Source organism: Lygodium microphyllum, chromosome 18 (genome assembly GCF_053477565.2).
Source record: "Lygodium microphyllum isolate KBCC chromosome 18, Lygodium_microphyllum_v1.1.10, whole genome shotgun sequence".
Classification (NCBI taxonomy): domain Eukaryota; kingdom Viridiplantae; phylum Streptophyta; class Polypodiopsida; order Schizaeales; family Lygodiaceae; genus Lygodium; species Lygodium microphyllum.
Window position 1 is genome coordinate 79610546 of NC_141152.1, and position 20356 is coordinate 79630901.

General features: G+C 43.8%; 1 protein-coding gene across 1 annotated transcript in view; it reads right to left on the reverse strand.

The window, feature by feature from the left end:
- Positions 1–2016: 2016 nt before the first annotated feature.
- The window catches only part of LOC148021061 (uncharacterized), a 52832-nt gene continuing 34492 nt past the window's right edge, over positions 2017–20356 (reverse strand). Inside the window, exon 2 of the mRNA XM_087698912.1 lies at positions 2017–2873. Within this exon, the coding sequence (XP_087555038.1) occupies positions 2520–2873 (354 nt within the window). The 3' untranslated portion in view covers positions 2017–2519. The remainder of the gene's footprint in view (positions 2874–20356) is intronic.

The window sequence follows — 20356 nt, forward strand, 5'->3', positions numbered from 1 at the left end:
TGATCAAAAGAAAATGGGCAAGAAGATACACGATTTGCAATATCATAGAAGCAAAAGCAACAATGGGCAAAAGAGAAGTGCATGAAGATTTATGGGCAAATCAAGAGATCCACAGTGTAGCATAGCAAAAATCCAAGCTCACCATGGTTGCATTATTCAAATTCAATCTTTATTATTTGTTTTATGTATCATTGCACATATTTATGTACCATGTAACATTTGTATTTTCTCTTTCTAAGCTATCAAGACTTTTCTTTCACATTTCTTCATCTTTCTAAGGCAATCTTTTCTCCCATATTTTGGTCAACCATGCACATTTATTTGAATTGGGCCAATTCATTATGTATAGGTGGTAAAGTTTATCCCAACCTAAACAAGTCTCATTGGAGAATAAATTCATCAAGTACAACTTTGTGAAAATCCTCAACTTCTCTTTTCTCCTACACAAGTCCACTTTGATTCAAGTAGGCCTTTTCTCTTGACCAAGAATAATCAAAAACATGTGGCACCAATAAACAATATGTCTAACTTGTCAAAGAAATTTGATCATTTTGCCTCTTATTTTTCCTTCTTCATGTAATTCATTTATATTTAGGAAATTGGCTTAATGTATATATCCTAATTTAATAGATTTTATAAATTGTATTGACCAAAGCAAGAAATAGAAATCAACAATAAAGCATATCATTTACATGTTCACCAATGCTTTTTGAAAAAAATTTGTCAATGTTCAATGATTGATTCACAAGAACTCGTGTGAAAAATCTCTTACTTTATTTCATTGAAGATATTGAAATAGCATGAAAGAAAATATCATCTTCGAAAGATTCTTCAAGTTGATATGATAAAGGGATAATTGGCTCATGAGAATATTAACAAAATCTCTTCCTTGATGAGGTCAAAGATGGAAGGAATATCATATATTTCTCCCAAGCAGTAGAAGGTTTTCCCTACAAAATGATATATTTGACTCTAAATGGTAAATCGCCATTGACACATTATCCTTTCAAGACACTTGTGGATTGCTTTACCTTGTCATCAAACACAACTTGGGTAAGCATGCAAAAAATATATTGTTCTCTCTTAATTGAATGAAAAAAGTTGGTATTGAATAAAACTACCTATTCTACTTTTAAGTTAGTTCTATGAGACATGATTTTGAGAAAAGCCTAGCATCCAAAACATATTAGGTAACTAATTACTCTTGTTTAGAAAGATGGCAATCTTAAGTTCGAATTGATAATTGACAATAAAATCATCTTAACATGCAAGCCAAATGATATGAGAAATAAACCGATAAGAAACCAATACTAAGATTTTGACTATGATGTGATAGGTAAACTTTTGGAGATTGATTTTGTTAAGGTTGCATATATTCTCCAAAATGTATTTGTTTTTGAGCTAGTTGTTAGCTTTTATGTCTATCCTAAAGACATTTCTGCATGCTCTTTGCATAGATGTTATAGATGTTCAAGAAGCAATAGAGCTAAGAATGTGAAATAGTTGTTATGATTGTGCCTAAGACTTTATTTGGTGATTGCTAATTATCTATAGGGAATGTCCTATTTTTTTCATGACAAAAAGTTGAAAAGATAATGTAACTAATTGTTGGCATGATAGATTAAGGACCATGGGATTGTGTTTGAGTGGCAAAAATTTTAATGGTTTACAAGGGTGAGAAACTAAGCATTTTCACCTTGAGCCTTTGCAAGACATGAGCTAGCCTATTTGTCAAGCCTTCTAAGGCCTTAAAACATTCAGAAGTATCCATATAGTGACATTGCAAATTGCAAACAGGCTCTATGGGCATTAGGGGAATTCACCTATATATAATGTGAATTACTTAAGGTCAATGAAAAGAATGTAAAATAGAATGCATTGTAGTTGTTTTATACACCCTAGCCATCTATGCTACCATTTTAGAGACATACATCAGGGCTGCGATTGGAATCCATGGGCAATAAGGGGCATCAATCTGCACATGATTACTACTACTAAGATCACTGAAAACAAAGTAAAATATTACTAAGGTCACTGAAAACAAAGTAAAATTGAATGAATTCTATAGTAGTCCACATGGCCTGCATGCGCACCCCACACTTCACCTCCACAGAAATTACATGGAGAACATGATGACCGGACCAATAGGATGCCCAAGTAGATGAAACCCAGTAGCTCAGCAAACACCATATTTAAAATCAGAAAATATATACAACTATGACCACCTGCCCATATTAATCAAACTGAAGCCCTGCCGTATATAGAGGAGACTGAAAGCTTAAGCTTGAATGAAGGGCTCATCCTCAAAACGTTTGGCACCCACCTCTAGTTGCCATGGTTATTTGATATTAATGCACTATTTCAGAGTAAGGCAGCAAAGTGCTTAATACCTCAAAATGGGTGATGATCACACTTTCAAAAGCTTCTTGTGTGCCTCTGCAAGAAAGCTGGAACATACAAATCCTTGATACGAGGAAATCATAGTTCCTTCCTTGCAACAGCCAACATCAAGCAGTAGCTTAAACTTTCCGATTATGATGCCACCGTTTAGCTCTGCCACCACCACCACCTCGACCAAAACCACCTCCTCTACCCTTACTACGATGGCCGCCTTTCCCACCACCTTGGTCCCTACGATTGACTTTCAGCTTATCTTGTTGAGGCTTCAAATGACTTGGTAGAGGTAATAAATTATCCACACACTTTCTGTAGCTGAAATCCTCAGCAGTGCCATCCTTCCGAATGACATAGAAGGAGGGGCAACCATACTCTGGATTTATCCGCACCTGGAAAGCTGCAATTCCAGAACCTATTTTTCTCTGGGCCTCTGGATGACCCTTCATAAGCAAATCTTCCAGCATCATATGTTCATACTGAATAAGAACAAATCCCGATTAATATGTAGGGAAAGATCGTGTATAAAAATTATAGCATAGATGTTGCTTGAAAACGAATGAATATCCTCGTTCTGACTAGAATTGTGGCATCTAAAAACAATAGAGATTCAGATGACAACAAAATATATAAAAATTATAATCAGAAGTTATAACTAAATCAAAAAGAAATATAGAAATACATCTACGTTCCAGAAAAAGAAAAGAGTTGACAGTGCTGCTACGTGCAGCTTCAATCATCAAATGATTCATAGACAAGTTCAGTTGTCGCATAGTTTTAGCATAAGCATTGCGATGTTCAAACAGAAAAAATGAGCCTTTTTGGATGCTTAAATTGATTGTTTGATGGTTGACACGAGTGAAGATGACTACCTACCTAAAATGCTCCAGAACCTGCGGACAACAATAGAGCTCCTGATGGAAGTTAGCCTATTTGTGGCAGCAAATTCGTGAGATTACACAAACCAGCAGAAGAGATATCGAATAAAAGCTAAGCCTTCATACAGTTTTCACCACCACTAAGCCAGGCTGCAGAACTTCACAAACATTGAACAAATGTTAGAAACGGTCTTATATTACATGCTACAAACAAGGACCCAAACTATCCATAGGACCTACAGTTTTTGTGTCCAATTCAGGACTGGGTGTCTAAATCATGTATCTTCTTTAGCAGAGAGGCAGGCAACAAGGTGATCAGACTGTCAACAAGTCTCAGTTGGTGAGCACTATCCTAGTCTACATTCTTGATTCAAGGCATTATAGGGTGTCAAGAGGGCTATCTGCATCTGCCTATCAAAAATAATCAGTTCACTATCTGTGAGTTTTCAACCACTCTATGGCATCTTGCGATGAGGAAAAGTCAATATGAGAAAGACATGCAAGACAATGGCCCAACCCACGACCCCCAAATCTCAGCATATTGGGATGTCTAAATGTATATGTTATATATTCATCTAACTATAAATGTATATAGTATACGTTCATCTAACTCTACCAGGGATGTCAGGACTCAGATTGTGTGTTTGGAGGAGGTATTCTGAGTTTTGAACCCAATTTTCACTACTACTTTTTATGCAGAAGGACATGTAAATGGCTATGCTTGAGATTATTTCTATTGTGAGTTCAAGTGTTGTATTCATGTTGGTAGTGTTGGCAGTCATGTGCCTTGCCCAATCATCCCCTACCTGTGAGCCTTAGTCTGAGTAAAATGAGGACATTAGGAGCTCTCATATTCTGTCCGTTTGTCATTTCATGTGTTTGACGGAGGAGGCAGCCTTTCTAACGCATGCATTATAGTGCAGATTTAACACTTCCATTCTCTTCTTTCATTGCAATCTTTCTCTTCCCTTCCCTTTCCATGTGATCTCCTATTCCACATTCTCACATGGTATTAGAGCCAAAACAGAGGACTCTGAGGTTCTATGAAGAGGACACCATACTACTTGCTTTTTGGTGCACATTTGTCACAAAAAACATAGCTTTTCTGCATTGTTTGAGCCTTCTACAAACTGTGGAGGGAATCTACAAGTTCCTTTTGCAAGATGTAGCTGATTTCTCCTCTGTTTGGCCAGCCTGACGCCAAAACCCAATTGATTCTTGTGTGTTTGTAGGTTTCTTTGAGGAGTTATGGACTATCAATTCAATGCGTCAATTCATTCTTCTTTAAGCATCACAAAGAGCAACCTGAAGATTAAAGATCAAAGTCAAGATGCTCGAGAGATCAAAACTCCAACAAAAGATCGGAGCAGCCTTGTTTCCCCCTGCTTCTCTAGATGTCTCTAACATGGCCCCTATTGCACGTCCCCATATGGTGGTTCTAGCACCCCTATTGCAATTGCCCATGCTTCCTCCATTGCCCAAAGAAGATCACCTTGATGGCACAAGTTACTCCCTTTGGTCTAGCAAAGTGCAATGTATTCTTAATACCTTTGACCTTTAGCCATTTATTACTACCCCAATCCCACATATAATGATAGATCCCCACATTGATTCTACAATGGACCAAACAGCCCTTAGGGATCAGCTCAACTCTAGAGCCCAACCCTTTCTCTTTATGAGTTCACAGGTTTCTGTCCTTGTGCATGTGTGTAGACTTTGAACGTCTCATGGGTGAGTCTGTGCAAGTATAGTGGGTCATTTCCAATCATGATGTGATTGCATGTGGGTAGACTTTGAACGTCTCATGGGTGAGTCTGTGCAAGTATAGTGGGTCATTTCCAATCATGATGTGATGGATGTATCCCTATATCTTGGCTGCCATAGCAAATACACATATCTATTGTGCCCTTCAGGTACCTCATGATACCCTTCACGGCATCCCAATGTTTCCTGCCAGGTGTAGCCATATAGCGTGCCACAACACCAACTGCAAAGGCAATATCTAGACGAGTGGCTATCATGGCATACATCTGGCCATCCTCAAGTGGAAACCGGCACAAGTTACATACCACTTCCATCTTACTTCTTTTCTCCAGTGCGAGATATGCACAATCTCATTTCTGATTCCATGCTATCTGATTATTCTATTCCTCATGGTTCGGGAGATCCTCTTGAAGAAAGGGGTAATACATAACATCTTTTGGTTTGGAAGTAATGAAGAAGATAGATATTTCTTTCAAAACTCCAGACAAGGTGAAAAAAAGAAGCAAGAACTTGTAAATATCCGGTCTCTTCCTTTTCCCTCAAATAATTTTGTTTCTCATGGTCATACTGGAGTAGGTACATCTCATTTGTTGCATTTAATGGACAAAAGGAACCAACGATGTTTCCCACATCTTCACCCATCACAAATCCATCTGGGCTTTCACCCATCTCTCCCTCATCTTTAGTTGCACTCCACTAAGTGTACCTATGTATTCACCACACACCACACACCACACCAAGGGGTCCTCCATTAGGCACAGCCTTTAGGACTTATTTCTCCTATTCCAGTGGTGTACCTGTGATGGGAGATCATCCTCCCACACACACACTTTCAAGTTTTTCCCCTCTAGGGCATTCTTTGAGTGTGGATCCTTTGGTACCACAATATGTCTCTATGGTTTTACCTAGTGGATCACTTGGTCATTTTGTTGTGCCCCAACCGACTCTTAGATAGTCTGTACCTTATGGAAACACTTTTATTCCAATACCTCCACAGCAATCAGCACTCATTGGACATCAATAGCCTATTTCTGCCTACCCTACTTCTTATTCCCCCTCCTTATCCTCCACCATCTTATCCACCACTACATCACACGTATCCACCTCCACCAATACCTCATGGTTCTAGCTCCTCGTCTACTAAAAATTCATTCAACAACAAGACTCGTTTCAACGGGTCTAATTACACCACTTGATCTAATTTGATAAGACATGTCTTAGACTCCTAGAACCTAAGGAATCTTGTGTAGGGGTTAGAACCCCAAACCAATCCCGCACTTGTTTCATATGTAGTCGTCCGCTCATGGAAGGCTTGTAATATCTCTGCTATAGTTGAGCTAATCCAGGGCTTATTACCTAAGTTTCATTCTCGACTTCAACATTTCAACTTAGCGTCAGAGCATTGGGCATACTTGACTAACCGCTATGTGGCTCGTATAGGACCCATCGCATTAATCTTGACCATGAGCTTCAAATTTTCACCTATTTCAATGCTTAGGTGCTATTGGTTCATAACCAACTAGACATCATGTAGATACCATGAGGAGTGATAGCGGTGGCAAGTTTATCTTTCACGAGTTTTTTGAGTCTCTACAGGAGCATGGCATTTCTCACCAACTTACCTCTACCAACTTCCCTTCCCAAAATGGAGTCGTAGAGCATAGGAATCAAACAGTTTTAAACATGGCACACTATGATGTTCGTAGCAGAGCTTCTCGATAGTCTATGGGTTGAGGCTATTAGCACTGCAATGTACATCCTCAATCGATGCCTAACTACAACCGTCCCTTAGTGAACTCCCTAAGCAGCATTCTTTGGCGAGAGGCCTCTTGTTTCCCACTTCAGAGTCTTCGGGAATCGAACATACACACACATATCTAATGACATGACAAAAAAGCTCACTCCCTGAGCTGATCTGCTAATCTTTGTGGGTTATTCTTCTGAAGCAAAAGTCTATTCTCAGGCAAACAATGTGATCGTTAGGAGGGATGTCGTCTTTGATGAGAGGGACATAGTGTAGTCTTATGCATCATCCTTACCTCAGCTCACATCATCAGATATTGTGCCTTCTGAGCCAAGTCTACTGCCCACCCCTAACCTTCCTGCAATTTCTTCCGCTCCCAGGGCCCCTCTGTGAGACCCATTACCTCAATGGTACCAGCAAACTATGCAGGGTTTAAAGATCCTTCCACCGGATAGCTCTCCAAAGAGCCCTCGAAGATCTCTCGGCTTGCCTCCCAAGCTTCATATGCTTCTCTTTACGGCTGATTACATTGCACATTTCGAGCCGGACAATTGACAAAAGGCTCTCCAGGACCATTTATGGTGTGAGGCCATGGAGAAGGAGCTGGATAGTATTGACCAAAATGAGACTTAAACCTCGGTGGATCATCCTAGTCACAAAAAAGTCATCGAGATGAAGTGGATTTTTAGGACCAAGCTAAAGCTAATGGGGCTCTAGACAAATAACAGGCTCGCCTTGTAGTGCAAGGTTTTTCCTAGAAGCAAGGTATTGATTATGAGGAGACCTTTGCATCCACTGCTTAGATAACATCTTTCCGTTTGCTAGTTGTGTTTGCCACTAACCACGGTTGACCGTTATACCAAATGGATATCAAGAGTGCTTTTTTGAATGGTTATTTGGAGGAGGAAATCTATGTGGAGCAGCCACTCGGGTTTCATTTGCGGAAAGCTCTTTATGGGCTCAAGCAAGCTCTGAGGTCTTGGTTCGAAAGGATGGACGAGTTCTTACAAACTCATAGATACCATTCTACCCCCTATGATCTGTCAAACGATGATGTACCAACGAGACAGTAGGGTTTGCGGGGAGGAACATGGAGTGAACTCAACAAACATGGAGAAGAGAAGAGAAGAGAGAAGAAAATCTGATGAATGGAATGATGAAGTTTTGAATCATAGAGTGAATGTGATACAAGGGAACAAGGATGTCGTAGCACAAGGAAGATGATAAAGACAGCCACGAACCACGAACCGCAATGTCATTCTAAAGGGGTGTGAGGGCAGTGGTTAGGCTAGAGAGAAGAGGTGATGGACTGAGCGGGTAAAGGGTGAAGGGTTTCTCAACACCCCCTCTTAGGGCCAAAAAGGGAAAGAAAAGAAGAGTGAAATGGAGATGGAATGCTACATGCTGAAGAATGCTCATGCGGTAGGTGCCACTTGGACAGTGTCCCTTGTGGGAAAATTGTTCACTTGCCCAAGCGCCCTAGTACAAAGATGATGAAAACATACAATGCATGGAAGGAATGTCGAACTTCGTGTGGTGCCAAGAACCATAAGGATATGCCTGTACTACTCGATCTCGGGAAGTGGCTTCATGCTAACCAAGTGACCAAGGCAAGAAGAGAAGAGAAGGAAGAAGATGTAGAGGATCCCTAAGATCCAAGATTTCCATCGGAAAGGGAACCTGCAGTAAAGAACAGTAGACAGAGTGAACTAGAGAACCCCAAACTCAACCTCGACAGAGAAGCCACTAGGTCCATGCATCCGTGCTGGAAGGAATATGAAGGCCTCGTCACCAAGTCGTGGCTGAAACTCTGAGGTCCCAATCTAAGTGGTACCTGAAGATCCTGGGTATCAGTAGAAAATATGGCTGGTCGAAGACAGCCACCCCAAGAAAGTAGAGGATGGGTGAAGAACTTCATGTGGAGTAGGCTCTCTCCCTTAGATGGGAGGCGGAGGGGCCCCCGCTAAAGTTAAAGAAGTAGATGCCCCCTTTGAGGACAAAGAATTAGCATCCCCCTTTAAAGTAGATAGGGAATCCAAAAATTCATGGATCACGGACTCCAAAATGTTTGATTACAAAGGAAGTGCCGCCGATTGTGCCGAAGAAGGTATCTGGGGTGCACAAGAGCTCCCAGAGGTAGCATCTCAAACCTGAGTAGTCGAGGGTAGAGAAGGGTGGGGCTCAGAATGAGCAAGAGGTGAGCAACAATACTTGTCTCTCAGTGAAGCGGACTGGGTAGTGGAAGAAGAGGAAGGAGTCGAGCAGAAGTATCCAAATTGTTGATCGAGGAGATTGCTTCGAGATTCACAAATTGTGAGATCTTCGAGGTAGAGACGTACGCAGACATGCACTGTGCCCATGTACATATCTACTTCCTTATACAACATTCTTCATTGTAGATTTTCTGTGTTTCACTCTCTCTTCTCTCTCTGTTCACTCTCTATCTTGGTCATACGCTTCTGCACCACTTCACTCTGATATGGTATCAGAGCTTCAAGGATTGGGTGGACCTACCTGAAGAGGAGATTTCAAGGCGACACAAGGCTGCGTTTTCAATGTTCAAGGGCGAGCAGGAGGGCTATACATCAGAACAAGGCTGAGACAAGCATGGGCATACGAGAAAGGAGTAGAGTTGCTGGAGCTGCTGCTAATTTTTGTTGTTTGAAAAGAAAGAAGGCTGCGTTTTGGGCCTTCAAGTGTAGATTTTACCTTTTCATCGCCTCCAGTGGGTAAAGGAGCAAGATGAGCGAAAAAGAGCCCTATCAAGCTGTATTACAAGAGTCTGAGGGGACTTCTATTTGTGTTTTCTGCACACATTTTAGGTGAAGATGTCTTCTAAGGCCGAGACAAAGTTTCAAGCGATCATGGACCAGAAGGTGCCCATGTTACCAGCTTTTCCATCAAATCAAAAGCTTGATGGCAAGAACTACCACATCTGGCATGTTATGATGCTTGCCATTTTGGAGTCCTATGATTTGGTGGAGCTTGTTACGAAGGCTATCCACCATCGTTCTGAGAGAAACAAGTCCAAACTCTCTACAAGTGATAAGTTGGAGATGGCAAAGGCTTAGGCACATTGGGACAAACTAAATGCTCACATCCACTCTTTATTATTTTTCTCATGCACTACAGCTATGATCTCCCATATAGAGCATTTGACAGTGGCCTAGAAGATATGGCTGCAACTTGATCAGATTTATAATCGCATAACCATCACGAATTGAGTTTCTTTGGAAGTGCAAATGAGGACCATGAGTGTCAACAAGTCATCTTCTATGCGGGAGCATATCAACAAGCTAAGGCAGCTTCAGATGCAAGTGCACAATGCGGGGAAGGTGATCACTTTTGAAGACATGGCGATAACTCTTCTTTCCCAGTTATTGCCTCGTTTCAATGGTTTTTATTCCACCTTAATTGCCTCAAGGCAGTCAGAGACTCTTCATTGGGAGGAGTTGGTTCCTATGGTCTTGGACCAAGAGGAGCACTTGAAAAGAACCAATGCTTCTAAATTGAAGACATTGATAGGTCAATTCTCTCAGAAGAAGGGGAAGGACCAAAAGAAAAAGAAGGAGAACAAATCAATGAAGAACAAGGAAAAGGAGTCCACTTGTCAAATCTGTGGCAAGACACGTTACAGGAAGGACTGCCCTGACAAGAAGAAGAAGGAAAAGGAAAAGGAAAAGAAGAAATCTTCAAAGGATTTTCGAGTGGTGGCTGCTCTCTCATCAGGTGCTTTCCTCCACTTGGAAGTGGTTGAGGCATCAACCCTGAAGGCCTCTCATGTTGCATTGATGGCCCCATACACTCGCAAGTGGATTGTTGACAATGGTGCCTCCTAGCACATGGCTCCTCCAACAAGTGTTGCTCATTTGCCACCTTTGTATGGACAGAATCTCATTGGTGATAGTTTTTCTATCCCTATTCAAGGACAGGGTCGCATGCATCTTATTCCAAATGGGCAAAGTGGTGCCCATACATCAGAGGTGCTTTATGTGCCCGCCTTGCGATACCATCTGCTTTCAATGCACAAGCTTTGTGACCTCGGCCTCTTGGTCGAGTTTGATGTGGATTCCTTTCAATGCACAAGCTTTGTGCCCTCGGCTTCTTGGTCGAGTTTGATCTGGATTCCTTTCGGATTCTTGATCTAAATCACAGAAGGTCCTTGCTTTAGGTTATGAGGAGAATGGAGTCTATAAGTTGTGGTCTTCTGCTTTGACTTCTCTTCTTCTTACCCCTTAGACACAATCCCGAGCTTTAGCATGCTTGATTTGGCCACCTCAACTATGATTACCTATGGAAGGCGTCTAAGGAATAGCTTGTTTGAGGTTTGTCAGATATTGTGGTGAGCCAGTAGTCGTGTGTATCCTACCTCCATGGGAAGCAACTCATGATGCTATTCCCAGCAAGGCTTTAAGGCAATCTTCAGCACCCTTGAAGCTTGTTTCTATCGATCTTTGTGGACCAATGAGGACAGAGTTCCTTAAAGGGAGCTTGTATTTCATGCTAATTGAGGATGATTACAACAAGATGACATGGGCTTATTTTTTGAAGCTGAAGTTGGAGACTTTCTCCAACTTCACGAATTGGTTGCTCTTTGAGGAGAACCGATCAAGCTGAAAACTAAAGACCTTACGATCAAATAAGAACGGAGAATTTGTTTCTAATTAGCTTGCTCGTTTTTGTGCAAATTGTGGTATTCACCAAGAGTTTGCTAATACAAACACCCCTCAGGAGAATGGCATCTTGGAGCGGAAGAATCGCAGTGTGATCGAGATGGCCTGTACTGTGATGGGGCATAGAAAAACACCTCAATGTCTATGGGCTGAGGCTGTGGCTACTGCTGTCCACATTCTTAATCGACCTCCTACTTTCGTCATTGTTGGTTTGACACCATATCAGGTATATTTTGGATCTAAGCTAGATGTTTCTTATTTCAGGGTTTTTGGGTGATCCCGAAAACACAACGTGACAAATTTGAAGCGGCTTCCAAAAGACGGGTGGTGTTTGTAGGCCATAGCTCGCATTCTCATGGTTACCAATTGTATGATTCCATTAAGCAGGATGCCTATACGAGCCATGATGTTCGGTTCATAGAAGTTCCAACCTCTGAGGGGAGTGAGAAACACCCCGTTCTTGGAGATCCCAATGATAGTTGGGCGCCAATGACTATCCCTCGAGAGCCTATACCTCCTAAGGATTCTTCTTCGGATAAGGAGCTTAGTTCTTGGCCACCGGACACACCAATTGAGCCCCAGTAGTTGGTGGACCTTCCAGAGACTTCAATATATGGATAGCAACAAGGAGAGATCTGGCCTCCTCCCCGTTGGGCACATGACACTCTTCATGACACAAGGATTGAGGGGATCCCTAAGGAGTGGCAGCCACTGGATGCCCCACGACGTTCTCAGAGGAACCAGACACACCACACCGAGCTTGTGTACACTAATTACTGATTGATGACTCATGCCATGCAGGATAGAGAGCCTACCTCCGTGAAGGAGGCTTTACAGCATGATCATTGGCGGAGAGCGATGGAGTAAGAGTGGGAGGAATGGCACTTGGTACCTTGTGCCTAAGCCTTTTCATAAAAAGATAATTGGAGTCAAATGGGTCTTCAATTGGGTCTTCAAGACCAAGTACCGCAGTGACCACATGTCGGATAAGCACAAGCCCCGCCTTGTTACTTAAGGTTTGGACATCGCCCAGGCATTGATTTCCATGATACTTTTGCCCTATAACTCTGATGGCTACTATTCATGCAATTCTTGCCTTGGCTAGCCATAGGAGATGGCCGGTCTATTAGCTCAACATAAAGTTTGCCTTCTTGAATGGGGAGTTGAAGGAGAAGATCTATGTTGAGTAGCCTCCAAGCTTTGGTTCTTCTAATGGTAAGCTGTACACGCTGAGGAAGGCCCTCTACGGCCTTAAGCAAGCTCCCCGTGCTTGAAATGAGAAGATTGACTTGTTCCTTCAAGAGAGATTGGGGTATCAACATTCCATGGCCAACCCACAACTTTTTCCCATTGTTCTTCTATCTTCCTAGATTCCTTTCCACCGCCCGTCTACATTTACAAATTGCACGGGTGAGAGCCGGACGCCCTTTTACAAGATTTCAGAGTGCACCTTTTTATTTTAAAATGTGTCTTTCCCCTTTTGCATTTGCCTTGGACTTTTAAGGTTACCCTTGCACTTTTGGCCTTTTCTCCTATTCTTTCTTCAGTCGGGCTACCTTTTTTCTGCCTTTGCCCTGCATCTTTTTATTTCCTTTTGCTTTCTTCGTGTTGGGGTTAACATTACCCCCCTTCTAGACGAGTGCTAGTCCCATGGCACTCACCGTCGTAGGTAGCAGTTTAGCATGCACCAAAGACGTGGGTGACAAGGACGCCTATGGTTTCCGTAGAGGAGTGTTGGTGGTGGTGTAGCAGAAGATCCTAGGGGCCTGTTGGTGGCCAAGGTGGCTGGTGGAAGGTTGTTGGAGTTGGTGGTAGGGCTATTCTGTGTTGGGGATTGCATTGATGGCCAGCACAAGTGTTGGTTTGTTGGGGATTCTGCACATGACGATTCTTTGCGGGCTTGTCGGATGGTAAGGGATAAGCATTCAGAGTTGGGTGTTGATGAAGAGCGAACGACACTTTCGTTGAAGTCTTCAACACCTGCAATTGAAAACCTCTCATGTGGTCTCTCCCTAAGGGTAGTGCTAGTCTTCTCTATTGTGCACAAGACATAGTGATATTAGTTTGGGAGATAGGTCGATCTCTAAGCAAGCTGAGAGTATTGCCCTGCACTTGAGGACCCAAACTGTGTATATACTTCGGTGCAGGTATTATGTGAGTGCTTGTGTATACTTAGATATTACTTAGTTAGAAGACTGTCCGCCTGGTTCCTTGTATAGCAATGGGTCAGTGAAGCAAGGGGCTAAGTTTATGGAAAAATTTGTCGATGAAGACGGAGAGTACACTGGAAGATTGCTTGAGACATCATTATGGTCGTGTCAAGGCAATGTAGCGTAATTGAGCTCCTTGATGTCTTAGCTTTTGGTAGCTAGTGGCTACTTGTAGTGCTTGAAAAGTATGGTGTACTTTTCCATTGTCTTTCATGCCTTGCTTACCACTGTTGATTGTAATGGCATTGAGACGGAGTGCAAAAGAATTGTGCAAGTGGTTCAGGGTGACAGGTCTACTAACCATAGGCGAGGCGAACTCCCTAGGTATGTCCTGCCCTTAATGTGCCCTGAACAATTGTGGGGGATGTACAAAGGGCTAGGGGATTAGGGACGGAGCCAGCCGACCAAGGTCACTGGACGTACCTAATTTGAGGACCCCTAGGTGTGATGCTGTGATCGTGTGTGCTTTTTTTCTTTCTTTCTTTCTTTTTCTTTTTCTCCTTTTCTTTTCTTTTCTTTCTTTCTTTCTTCTTCTTCTTCTTTTTTGGTGGGAAAAATGAATACAATCAATGCCATACATTGAGGCTGTTAGCCTTTCATTTGGATTGAGAAATGTTGGGATTCAAAGGCTATGAAGAATTGATATTACAGATATGATTGTGTCACCAGCCTTGATGCTAGAGGAACTGTTGTTGAGATGGGGAGATACACTTGAGATATTGCAAACCTCCTTGCGACACACGCGATGTTGGTACAATTGAGGTAACGACTGCCATGAGCCAACTATAGAGCTTGACCCAGAAAGAGAGCGTAGCCCATGAATATGCTTTGGGCCATGCGATATGGGTAGTCGGCAAGGGTGATTTTTGCTTTTGGCAACGTGGCTTTGATGCGGCTCTTTGTGGGGTCGATGGTCTTGCGGTGATTGGGCATTGAACACTTTCGCACAAAGACCTATATCATACTGCATCCACTTGTCACTTCATGAGAGTACATGCATGGTATATGCCGCAACTATAATAAACCAATGCAACGCAAGGAGACATCACTTATCTGAATTCTATGGTGTTGACTTAGATATTTATCACCTGCGCTTGATTAGCTTTTTCTTTTGCTAAAGACGTGAAATACATTAAACGCAGATATGAAAAGTTCGTACAATTGGGAAACATGTCAACACTTAACCATTTGAAGACAAAGAGTCCTGGCCAGGTAGCTTTTAATAAGACTTTATACAACATGGGGCTACTCTATTTGTACGAGGCAGGGCGAGTCTGGGTAGTCGGGCGATTGGGGCTCTGCTGGTGCGGGGCTCCCGTGGGGTTGCGCAGGGAACATGTCGGCCGAGACATGAATGGTGTAATCCCGGGTCGCGATCGTTTCCAAAATGTCTTTAAACAGTTCATTAAATTCTTCCTTGTCTTGGGCCGCCTTTTCTGCCCTTGAGGATCTAGTACCCGAGCGTACGTTGGGGGTTTGTGCCACTCGTGTTGCCACATTGTGTGCGCCTCCTTGAGCGTCCGCTCCCCTGGCCTGCGGATTCTTTGGCCTTCGTCCGAGGCGGTATCGCTTAGGGCCGCGTTTCTTGGTGTATCTTTTAAGAGTGGGCACGTAGTGCACCGGCGGAGGGGCATGTACTGCATGTTCCCGTCGGCTGCAGAGAGTGTCCTTGCAAGCTAGCTGCCCTTGGTTATCCATGTTTTCCTCGCGGGGGCCTGTAAGATGCGAATCAAGGATTAGGATTTGTTACATGATAAGACCATTCATATGTAAGGGATTATAGTGCAGGTTATCAAGTGCATAGGACGAGAAGGGGAGGGGTGGGGCATGCAGAGCTTGTTGTAGAGGAATGGCCCCCGTGATGTATATTTAGCCTCCTGCCATTAGCAGATCTTGGTTCACGCCGAGTTACGTCGGCTGGCAGTCATGGATTTGGGCAGGGCTCCTCCTCGGAAGGATAAACCAGGAAGGGGGAAAGGTATATAGAAAGGGACGGTACCCCATCTACACCATCAGAGTCGTTGGTCAAGGCTTCCTATGGCGGTAATGAGGGTTGCATGCCCTTCACTTGGAGGTGGGAATGGTCACACGACTTTTAAAAGTGTGATGAGAGGAGGACCTGAGGAGCTTAGCCTGTCAAACCCAACTCTTCTCCCTGCGCTTGACTATCATTGCTTGTGTGTGTTGATAGTATCTATACAGGGTGACACAAAAATCATTGTTTATATATACATCTATACATATACGAATCCATGTCACCTCACGAGGATAGAAACCAATTATAGAACTCAGGATTGTACTGGAGCGTGGCACACGCATCTAGTATTTGTGGCAGCTTACTCAATACCGATAGATATTTTGCCACATCGAGTAGCATGGAACCTTGTCCGAGTCTACTGGCAATATGTAACTCCTCCTCAGTGAGAACCTTATTAAACAGAGTGTTCTCTTGGCTAGTTCCAGCTAAGTCCATACCCCGAATGGCAATCAGCACTCGAAGGGAAGTTGGTGCCACATAGGTTGGGTCTCTTTGAGACTGCCATTTGACCAATCGCTCCTCTGAGACTGTCATGATCTGAGCCCCTAGTTCGGCCATTACAACGCGGTTTTCACACCAACGCTGTTCAAATTGACTTCAGTCTGCTGACAATCACTTTAGTTGCTCTAGGTCTACGAGATTCGGTTGGCAGAGCACTTCATTGAACGTGACGGTTAAGCGCAGTTCATCAGCTTCCTCGTCAAAGATGAGTCGCATGCGTTCATGTAAGAGCTTGTTATAGTGCTCGTCAAGATGTTCTTGCTCTTCCCAAGATAGAGAAAAGGGCAAGTAATCTCCAAGCTGCTCCTTGGGGATTGTGCCCACGTCCGCAAGGACATAAACTCGTGCGAACACCTTGAGCTTAGCATCCAACTCAACTAAGCATTCTCCAATACTTCTATGTTCAACGAGGGCTTGCTCGATTGCCATCTCATGCAAGGTTCTAGGAGTTTGCCTAGGCTTTAGCATAGCTGGGGGTTCAGGCTTGTATGAGCAAGATTGGTCAACGCTAGGATTGCTCATGCTCTTGGGGTTTCCTTGTTTCTCTTGAGGCTTCGTTATTGCGTCATGGTTCTCCTTGGGTGTGACTGGTATGATCTTGTCACCATGTTGTGACAGCGTTATATCCACTCTTGATTGGTCAATGTGAGTTCTATTGTTAGTGGATAGAGTGTTGCAAGCAGCCACTGATGGTAGCGACTGCTTTGCTTTTTCAGAGCCTACGGATGTGTCTGAGGTTTCACCGCTATTAAGAGAGGCATTAATGGGTCCATTGGTGGATGGACTCGATGCTTTATTCGTCAGCTCTCCGGCGCTCTTCGTCCCAATGTTCTTGGGGTCCACAACCACCTGCAACTGTTGTTGTTTTCGTTGTTTCCTCCTCTTTTTCTTGGTCAACGCAGGTGCATCTAACACCTCAAGACCCTAGGCTATATCGACCGTTGATGTGCTTGGTCGGGCCTCAGCATTTCCCTTCTCTAGTGTGTCCTTCTAGGACATAGCCGTGGCCTGCTGAATAGCCTTGCCCGGTTGTGAGGGCACAACTGCCGCTCTTTTCGGAGAGTCTAGCTTTTCAACCAACTCCCTTGCGTTTAACTCCTCTGTCCTAAGCTTTAGGCACTTTGAAAGTGCTGGAGTTGTCAAGGAAGTTGATTGCGACACCTCCTCCACAAGTAAACTACTAAGGACACGTTCCACAAGGGACATTGTTACGACCAAGGGTTGTGACTGCTGTGATCCCTGATTGGAAGTAGTAGCAGCTAGTTTAGTGGATTGGCTACCATTGGTAGACTGCGGTGTCAAGTCCTTAGGCAGATCAGAAGTGGTCTTGCCTTTTGTTGCCCTTTGCGCATTCACTTGTGCAGATCAAGCATGAGCTGATCTGGTCACATTGGGTTGCATAGGCATATCCTTGGGCCGAGGACTGTGGCCAGTGTCATGTTCCCCCTCTTGGGTATTTGGAAGCTCTAATGTAGGTAGAGATTAGGATTGAGTAGCCTCACTTGACGAATGTTGTGCTTCGTGTGTCCGTTTAGGGAAAGAGGGTGTAGGAGACTTGGAACTCCTAATTGGCTTTGACACTGGCTGGGAGATTTGCTCGTGTGGCTGTTAGATGATTTTGCTATTTGCTTTATTGAGCATTCAGCCTTATCATGAACAATGTTGTGCCTATGGTGCTCATTATCCTTTTGGGCACTCAAAGGCTCCTTAAGCACTAGTGGTCCTTGTGCACACTTGACAGTTACCTCTGACATCTGCTTGCTAAGCATGCTAGGCTGAGGATCTAATTTTTGATAGGTCATGTTTGGTTTCTTGATTCCAATCGTAAGGGGCTCAATCACTCCCATATTTTTGGTTCGAGACTTTGGATTTTCGTTTAGGTTTCCTCCTACGCCTCTTTGCTTTTGACATAATTTGGGCGTCTGACAGAGGTGGTTTAGCAGGAGGTTTTGGTACCCAAATCCATCGGTTGCCTGCATAATACCCTTGAGCATGGAGCAACGCCTTGGATATCCATCGTGGCGTTGTGCTAGCTCTCCATCGATGCCTTCGCCTATAAGGCTTGGGCTTCTTTCGTGGTCTTCTACGATATTTGTGAGTCCAAACTCTATCCTTGGCCTTGTCTCCTAACCTTTTTGTCTCAAGTATGGCCTCACTCACTGGTTCTCGTTGTTCGACCTGTGCTTGTATCGACTCTTCCAACAAGTCCTTGCCCTCGTTTGTAGGCTTGACTGTTATGTCATCACCTTCCTTGCCTTTCCCTCGAGGTTTGATGAGGTCACCCTTGCTAAAGGTTGTGACTATCCTCACACCCGGTAGTGTCAGGTGTATCCTCTGTGCTACATAGTCGGCCTCACACTTGGTCGCCCTTTTGAAAGGTCTTCCTAGGAGGATTTCCTTTCCACCATTCTCGCTATTGGGAGGAACATAGAACAAGAGTGGCAAGCTTTCTGTTTCAATAGTCACAAGGATCCTGCATTTCCCTAGAAGTGCTTGTGGGTGTTCCCCATAAGGATTAAGAGTTGCATCAGTCGATTTGAGCTCTGGTTGACCTAGTAGAGTCCATGCTTCGTAAGTCAAGATATTGAAATCTGCTCCTTCATCAATGAGAGCATCGATAGTATGCTCTCTTTTCGCGGTAAGCTTGACCCTAAGATAAGCAGGTGGTACTATGTCTTCGTCTTCCGGGTCTTGGCTTGTAAATTTAAGCCTTCTGACAAATGCCCTTGAGTTCTCAACTGCACGACCAGATGTGGATTCTCCACTGATGTCTTGGATCGTCAGTGCAGTGCTATTCAAGGCACATCTCTTGTCAAGAGTGTCACGTCTAGTCATCTTCGCATTTGTAGCTTGCTGATGTTGCATTTCGCTCTGACTAGACATGGTATGAACACAATATACATGTGTTCTTGTGGTGTGGCCTTTTTGCCCTGGATGGCTAGATTGGCCCGTTGAGGTTCTAGGGTCTCTGTTTCTCTTTGTTCAGGTATGGGCTTTTGGTTGCTCTTTTACAAGTGAGGATCCATGCTCGTGTAGAGCCATTACTACAACTAGGGTCTAATTTGGAGGACCTGTCACGACGCGCATTTTCCCTCCAATCTACTTAGGGGAGGTGCGGAGGGGGCACAGCCCCCTCTGCGGGGGTCTGGGGGGGGACAGTCCACCCCGGCCCGCAGGGCCATTACGGTAAATGCCATACGCAATTTGAAGGACCGTTTATAGCCAAATTTTGAACTACATGCTTTAAATTTTAGCCCAGTGATGGATCTGTGATGTGCCTTTAGCTCTACGTAGCCTTTGGGGTCAATCTCGAGGTTTAGATGTGTCAAAATTTGTGTTCTAGATAGCTGTCCGATTTTGATAGTTTTCTGTCCGATTCTCAGATGTCCGATTTTCAAAAGTCCGATTATCAGAATCGGACGTCCGATTTTGGGTTGGTCCGATCGGTCCAGTGCTTCGATTTTACTCACGTCCGATTCTGGGAATCGGATCGGACAGGGTGGTCCGATTCTAGTGATCGGACGGTCCGATTCTGGACTGGTCCGATTCTGACTGGTCCGATTCTAGGTGGTCCGATTCTAGGTAGTCCGATTCTAGGTGGTCCGATTTCCAAAATCGGACGGGCTGGTCCGAGTGGTCCGATCGGATAGGATGGTCCGATCGGACAGTTGTCCGAGCGTCCGAGTGTCCGAGTGGTCTGAGCGTCCGATTTTCAAAATCGAACGGGTTGGCCCGAGTGGTCCGAGCGTCCGAGTGTCTGAGTCAGACAGGTTGGTCCGATCGGACGGTTGTCCGAGCGTCCGATTGTCAAAATCAGACGTCCAATTCTGGGAATCGGACACTCGATCGAATGTCCGATCCCGCCGACCCGAACGCACTTTCGAGCATGGAATCGTTCAAAATCTTAAGATATTGATTATTACAAGCTACAAGATTCAACGGGAATGATGTTGGAGTGATGGGGAAGAGATCTATCTACCTGGGATAGCCAATAAACTCCAAAATGCAAATCGGCAAACGAATCAAACCCTCATGCCCTGTTATAACAGCAGAAACCCTGATGCTTATTTTTATTCTTTTTTCTTTGTTTTTTCCTACCCTAATGCATCCAAATCACAAAGTAAATACCTATACTACTTCATTCCACAACATAA